This window comes from Arvicola amphibius, chromosome 2 (assembly GCF_903992535.2).
Source record: "Arvicola amphibius chromosome 2, mArvAmp1.2, whole genome shotgun sequence".
Taxonomy (NCBI): Eukaryota; Metazoa; Chordata; class Mammalia; order Rodentia; family Cricetidae; genus Arvicola; species Arvicola amphibius.
In genome coordinates, this window is record NC_052048.2 from 16,954,712 (window position 1) to 16,962,944 (window position 8,233).

An 8,233-nucleotide genomic window follows, 5' to 3' on the forward strand; every position below is an offset into this window, starting at 1 on the left:
GCTCCTTGGAGATCACTTTTAGTGGTACCAAGTACTAGTGATCCCTTAGTTCCCTCGTAAAAATTCCTTTTTTGGAAGGCAGTCACAGATACCCAAGAGCCTATTCTGATTCCATACAGATGGTTACGGAGATGTGAATTCATATACCAGACCTTACCACCCTCTACCTTTTCTTCTTACTACTTTCATTTTTTTTATACTAAAGATGCTCACTCTTTCATGATTCCCTGTAATAAGAAAATGTCATGGATTCAGGTACATAAGAAATCTTTGCACCATGGTGGTGCAGGAGAATTGTCTATATTCTTTCAATTATGTTTTTAATAAATGCTGATTGGCCAGTAGCCAGGCAGGAAGTATAGGTAGGATAAACAGACAGGAAGTAGAGGTAGGTCAATGAGAACAGGAGAATTCTGGGAAAGGGGAAGTCCATTCCTCCCCCGTCCTGTCCAGACACTGAAGAAGGAAGATGTGACCAGCCCCACTGAAAAGGGTACCAAACTATGTGGCTAACATGTACTAGAATAATGGACTCATATAAGCTATAAGAGCTAATATGAAGCCTGAGCTAATGGGCCAATCAGTTTATAACCTATGTAGACTCTCTGTGTGATTTTCTTTGGGACTAAATGGCTGTAGGACTTTGTGGGAAAACAGAGTCAGGGCAGGACAGGAACCCCAACAAGCAGGCCCTCATGTTACACCATGGCTATTTCTGTCACTAATCCCCTACCACCATGTGTCACTAAGTTTCCTTGATTCCTTCTCTCAGAGGCTATCATCACTATAAGTCCTTCTGTCTCTAGGTGTGAATCTGGCTCAAGCTATCATTATCCTTTCAAAAGTAGAACTACCATTTAAAAAAAAATTTTCATTTAAACTTACTCTAATATACCTCCCCACCCTGTGTGTTATTCATCTTTACTTTTAAAGTTCTCACCCAAACAATTTTCTAGCTGTCATTTAAGGCTAAACCTACACTGACATACCTCAGGCCAACACAAACACATCACACAAAGTGGTAAAGAGCAAAACCTGGGAGCCTGTTTAACTGTGAACACCACTCAGAGATACCTGAGAAATATCTTGTTAGTTCTTCAAAAATTCTAAGTATCTCCAAAATCCAAATGTCATGTCTTTACTCCTCTAGAAGGATGCTTTCAGATTATAGTTACTTTTCTCTGTGTTTATATACTACATTTTAAGTTCTTTCTTTCTGTTTTTATTCTATGTTTCTTAATGTTTTGCTTTTTAAAATTGCTTTTGTAAAGCCAAAAACATATCAAAGAGCAAATATAATACATGTTTATGAAATCCATAACTAAATTATTTAAAACTCTTTTTAGTTCTTTGAATAATAACAAAGATATCTAGCTTCAAAGAGTGTAGTATTCCAGGTGAGAAGGAAAGCATTATACAAATCAATGGAATAAAAATCTGATTCAAATTTATATTTTAATATATTTGACTTGAACATTTCAAACATTATTCCGGGGGAAATTTAAGGCTACACCAGTGATTATGTGGGCATAGAAACTGTTTGGATCAGGATTTAATGATTCTTTTAAAAAACTTTTGAATAGAATTAAAACTGTATTCATAAACAGATATTTACAGATTAAGTTTGGGATTAAAGTTAAATAAGACAAAATATCCATGATTTAGAATTTTCTCAAGTATGTGTGAAACTCTATCCAAAGGAAGGAGATTCTGATCAGAGCTGAGATTACAACAAACGGAAAGAAGATAAATATGGGAAAACAGGATGTTCTGTAGAAGTTTGACTAAGAGCTGATCAGCAAGGCAAAGAGGTATAAGTTTGGATCCTTTTTCCTGTAAGACTGCTTACCTTGTTGGATCAAATGTTTATGACATTGATGACAGCAGGATTCATCACTGGAATGCTGGGGAATGTGTTCATTGGACTGGTAAACTGCTCTGACTGGGTAAAGAACCACAAAGTCACTTTCATCAACTTCATCCTGATCTGTTTGGCAGTTTCCAGAATGAGCTCCCTGCTTGTGGTATTTGTTGATGCAATTATATTGGAACTAGCTCCTCATGTCTATGATTCTTCCAGTCTAACAAAATGCTTTCATATATTATGGATCATGACTGACCAACTGTCTATATGGTTTGCCACCTGCCTCAGCATCTTCTATTTCCTCAAAATTGCCCATTTCTCCCATCCCCTTTTCCTCTGGTTGAAGTGGAGAATGAGAAGCATGATTGTTGTTTTTCTTGCATTTTCTTTGTTCTTGCTGATTTTTTATTTTCTACTGCTTGGAGCACTTCCTATTTTCAGGGAGATTTACATGATAGCTAAAAGCAATCAGACTTTATTTTCAGATACATGTGAAACCATTGCTGTCAAAAACCTAATTGTTTTTCATCTGACATACTTGGTACCATTTTTTGTGTCCCTAGTATCATTGCTGCTTTTATTTTTGTCCTTGGTGAAGCACTCCAGAAATTGCCACCTCATTTCCACCAGCTCTGAAGATTCTAGAACCAAGGTCCACAAGAAGGCAATGAAAATGCTGCTGTCTTTTCTCATTCTCTTTATAATTCACATTTTTTTCGTGCAGCTGACACATTGGTTATTTATGTATTGTCCAAAGAACATCTCAGTTAATTTTGTTATGTTAACATTAATTATCTTTCCTTTAAGTCACTCATATATTCTGATTCTGGGAAATAGCAAGCTTCGGCAGATAGCAGTGAGGGCCCTTCAACATCTTAAAAGCCAGCTGCAAAAGATGATCCTCTCCCTTCATAGATTCTCCAGAGTCTTTACTAAGTGACTAAGTTAGTAAGGAGCCTTGAAAGGTCACTGTTCTTTTGCTGTGTTCTAAATACTGCTGAAAATACACAAACAGTTCTTTCAGCACACTACCTTTTCTGACAGTTTCCACATAGTCAGGCTATAAAACACAAACCTATCCTTTTTGTTTACAGCTTTGGTAATCAAAACTAGTAGTCTCAAACATTTAAAAAATTTTAATTATTTAAAGAAATCAAATAGTTAATTTTACAGGCAAAAGAAATGTAATAGCAATTAACAAGGAAGGTTTGTTGATGTAGGATTCCCCTCTGTATGTTGTGATGACCATCAATGAATAAAGAAACTGCTTTGGACCTATAGCAGGGCAGAACTTAGGTAGGGAAAACTAAACTGAATGCTGGAAGGAAGAAGACAGAGTCAGGGAGAAACCATGTAGCCCTGCCAGAGACGGACGCTGGAACATTAGTTGGTAAGCCACAACCTTGTGGTGATACATAAATAGAAATGGGTTAAAATAATATGTTAAGAGTTAGCCAATAAGCAGCTAGAGATAATTGGCCAAGAAGTGATTTAATTAATACAATTTCTGTGTGGTTATTTCAGGAGTCTGGGCAGCCAGGAAATGAACAAGCAGCCTCCTTACAACAAATTTTCTCCAATGTGGTCAACTATATCCACATAAAACCTGAAAAAACTTGGAAAGGAACTCTAGAAACTAAAAAACAAAGTTTAGCGGCATCCTGCCCTCCCCCGCCCCCAATGGGCTTTGCTTGCTGGAAACATTCTGCGGCTCCTTTAAGAGATGTCTTCCTTATTCAGCAGGGTTTCAAACAGCAGCAGATTGTGGCTCTTTCTGGAGGCTGAACACCTAAATGGCAATGGCGGCATTTGTAGGCCTGGCTGCTTGTGTGCCCACTCGGGGTCAGGAGCAAAGTAGCTGAGACCGTGCCTACAGCTCAGTGCTCCCTTCCTGGGCAGACAGTGGAATCCGTTCTACTAGGCATGTATAGGGAGGTGAGCATGGCAGATTTCTGACACCAGATACTGAAATATTCCCAGACGGTGCATTGTGATGCATGGCAGATTTAGCTATTGCTCAGATAAAAAGGATTTATGTGCTGCATATTCCTTCTCACAGTTAAAACTGGTGAGCACAAATCCTATCTGGCAGTCCCATAGCTGGTGGCAATGGTACTTCCACCATTTTACAAAGCAGAAAGAGGTGGAGCCAGCACCCAGGGCCTTTGTGACCAAGCTGCTTAGCATTTTAAAAGCTCTCTAGGACAGAAAAGGATCACAGATACACAATAAATAGAAATTCAGATGAAAAAGACCTCTAAATGGGTCACAGTTTTGAATAAATCTATGTAGGCTTGGGATAGAAAAAGAAAAAAAGGAGTATAGAGAGTCATAAAAAGAAGTAAATGGTTTAGAAAACCCAAAGTCTTTAAAAAGATAGGCAGTCACAGAATACAGGAGTAAAGATAATAAAATAAATATTAAATATAGGGTAAAAAAACAATAAGCCACAAAGATGGAAAATACACAGAGTCTGGATTATGTATATTATTGTATTTTCTTTGATTTTTTTGCCTGTGAAGGAGCTAAGTAACCAACATATATACTTTAAGGGTATTTTGTCTTCAAAATATGGATCTAAGGATATGGTGCTTTGGTAAAGAGGTTCTTCTTTTGTTTCCACAGAGGATGAGAACCTGTGGAATCCTTCCAGACTAATGTGGTTTGATGGACTAAGACCCCAGAAAGGTTATTGTGAACACCTCCAAAAATTACTTCACCCAACAAAAAGCAGGAAGCAGTTTGGAGAGAATTATGCCCAAATTCCCTCCCTAAATGATTGTTTATAAATGTTTGTTTACATTTAAAAGGGGATATGCTATAGAGATTTTCATTGGTTAAGATCTTGGTTTATTGATACAAATTTAAAGTCAATTTTGTTATACTGTGTCTATATATATTTCTGCTCTTAATTAAGGTATTGTGCTTGTGCAGCTCATGTAAAAATGTAATGTATTATTAAGAAATACAGGTTAATAGATAATCATCTATAATAGTCAAGCTTCTAGTCATGTTAGTTAGGTTTTCTAGATACATAGAGATATATTTCAGTTAGACAGATATTCTTCAAATCTTTCAGAGACCTTCAGAATATGGCATTTAAAATTTTAATAACTTAAGACTTTTCATGGCAGTGAGATACATCTGCTTCTGGCAGCACCAATTACTTAAAGAGGAAGATGGGCATCGAAGAAGCTCCTTATGGAGTTTGTTAACCATTTGTGCAAGAAACTGCTCTTGCCTGGACTGCTTGATGAACTGGACATGCAGGACCCACAGAGAAATGACTGGTGAACTTGCCTAAAGGTGAGATGATCCTTTGGGTTCCTGTTTCATGAAAGATTCTGCCAGACATTGTGCAGGACACAGAAGAAAGCAACTGATGTACTTGCAGAACATATATTTAAATTTCCTGCTTCATCGAAAAGTCTTTGGACACTATGTGCCTGTGGGCTGAAGATTAGATGCCCCAACAACACAGAACTTTGGATGACTGTCTGAGCAATGAGATGTCTCTGTCATTTCTAGAGTTTTGGAAGTTGCTTACAATGCACTTCCTATTAACTTATGTAATATCATATCCTTCTGGAGTCTTTGATGGAGTTGAAGAATATATGTAGTTATAGTTTTTCTTAGTTATCATGAAAGGTAAAGTAGATATAAATATTGTAACTGATAATGAAAACGTATTTGTGCATACATTTCATTGCAATCTGATTACCAGAGTTCTGAGCACAAGACACAGTTATTAGATGAAGGAAGGAGATGAGGAAATGATAGTAAATGGCAAATTTAATGGGGAGTGTGGATGTGTAGATGTATTTATAATGCTGCAATTTAAGTATAGATATGATAGCTGTAAATTCCAAATAAAACAGTGGGGGAAATTGGCTATACCATTTTCATTGTGGTGGTGGGAATTATAACATTATACAGCTACTAGATATTACATACAATATACTAGGGGTTGCATTTGTTTAGTCTATATAGTCATAATGTAAAACAGGAAGCTACAATGATGATATATACTTGCTGGTTTGGCTCAGAGGAGTTATAAGTAAGTTATTGTTAGAAATATTCACATTTTCTACCCAACTATATCTGAGCTGTGTGGTTCTTCTAAATATAGATGGTAAGAATGATGTTAACAATGTCTTTCATGATAACAGAGCACATATTTATTAGTGATCTCTATTTGATAAAGCAAAACATGTAATTTCAGTCATTATATTTTAGTTATCTTGCCGTGGAAAATATAATGGGCAAATTCAGACTCAGATATTGACCTTGTTTTTATTTTAAAGAATTTATTTTATATTTATTTTATTTAGTGTTTAGTGTTACTGAAATTCGGCAATTAAGAGAAGCTAATGAAGTAAACTTGTGAGCAACTTTTGATTCTAATGAAATGGTTTTTTTTGGGGGGGGGGGGAATGAGGTAATGCATAGCTAGGAGTAACCCATACTTAAGAAACAAACTTTAGAAGCTGGGCTGTGGTGGCACATGCCTTTAATAACAACACTCAGGGAGGCAGAGACAGACAGATCTCTCTGAGTTCGAAGCCATCCTTGTCTACAGAGTGAGTTCCAGGACAGCCAGAGCTACACGGAGAAATCCTGTCTCAAAAAAAAAAAAAAAAAAAAAGAAACAAACTTTAGGAGAGAGAAGTATAAAGACTGGGGTTTTATTCTTGACAGTAGAAAAATGGCAAAGTATCAGTAAATGAATCCCAGGTCATAAGCTAGGTTATTGTTATGAATGGTTTGTAATCCACATTTGAATGGCAAGTGACTCAAGTCCTTTGCCTCCACCATCTCCACCTGCCACTTTCCTGCCAGCCTTAGCAGCATGAGATCCTCTGCCAACACATTGTCTCAAGTGGTCACATGCCACTTTTTAGGTGACTTCTCCTAGCAAAACCTCACCAGATCTTTTAATAGTTGTTCACATTATGCAAAGCCCTCCCAAATTTCTCATTTTAGATATTCACAAGAAAAATAATATGAAATTTTGTTAAATGCATTTGAGAAACAAACAGGTAATCATTTTTGACTCCCAGTACACCAAATCTCATTTAGAGCTTTTCTAATTGTTTTGTGTGTGTTTGCTATAACAAAATTAAGATGTCCAGTCATTCTCATTCTAACCCTATACTATACTTCCTGCCACTGAGGAGCCTGCCCTTCTATGTTAGGCTAGCGCTACCTTACGTTTGCTGTGAGGAAGAGCCAGTGAAGGGTATTTTCCTCTACTTTGATTTTGTTTCCCCTTTTCTGTGATAAAATATTCTGACAGAACAACTTAAAGGAGACAGACTTTATCTTAGATCACAGTTCAAGGCACGGCCCATTATGGTAGAAAAAAAATCAGTGTCAGGAGTTTGAACCTGGGGATCACATCAGACCTACAACTGGGAAACAAAGACAAATTCATTTTTGTTCAGCTTCTTTCTTCCATGCACACAGTCCAGGATCTCCAATCCAGGGAATGATCCCACCCACAATTAGGGTACCTATTCCAACATCAATTAATATCATCAAGATAAGCCCCACAGCCATACACAAAGGCCCATCTCCTAGGTGAGAGTAATCTGTCAAACTGGCAATTAACACTAACCATCACATCCTTTGAGAATTGTGAAGAACAACTGTAGTCCTCGGTTTTGAAAATGAAAGGAGTATGCTATTCAAAGTGAAACAGGAATCTACAGAGCAGAAGTGGAGTATCATCTGTAGTTGACAGTGATTAAGTTGGGAAAATACACATCACATGTGGGACATGAATGTGACACTTATAACTTTGTTCCTGGCATAGTTCTTTGTGTTAGGATTTAAGATCTCTTATAACTTAAAAGTGCCAAAAGGCTTTAGTTTGGTGTCTCTCAAAGGAAACGTTACTAAGGTCAGCATATTAGAACAATAACAAGAATTGGGCATATTTCTTTACTCATGAACATCTTATTGATGGAACATCAGAGTGTCATAGGGTTGGGAACATTTGCCACTGGGCTCTGTTGGCCACTGAGATCATTGGGAGTCTTAAAGATGTGTGCTGAAGTGGTGAGAGAGAGACGGAAAAAGGCAAACATGAAGTTCCTTGGATCATTTCATTGGAGTATCTCTCTCTCTCTCTCTCTCTCTCTCTCTCTCTCTCTCACACACACACACACACATGATTTAAAAGGCTGTGCAATTCAAATGGAATAACGAGATGTGTTAGTGAGGAGAGGTGATAAGATCATTCACAGATGAAGTTGTTTTGATTTTTTAAACTTCCCATCATGTTTTGTATTAATTAGGTCAGAGTGGATTTCCATAAGTACTTTCTCACTATTCCTTGGATTGGTGCCAGCATGATGAACTAAATCC

General features: G+C 37.2%; 1 protein-coding gene across 1 annotated transcript; it reads left to right on the top strand.

Annotated features, from left to right (window-relative positions):
• Window positions 1-1,847: 1,847 nt before the first annotated feature.
• Window positions 1,848-2,804, top strand: Tas2r42 (taste 2 receptor member 42). Its single transcript, XM_038318298.1, has one exon. It carries the CDS (start codon window positions 1,863-1,865, stop codon window positions 2,802-2,804), a length of 942 nt encoding a protein of 313 aa, XP_038174226.1. The 5' UTR covers window positions 1,848-1,862.
• The last annotated feature ends 5,429 nt before the right edge of the window (window positions 2,805-8,233 follow it).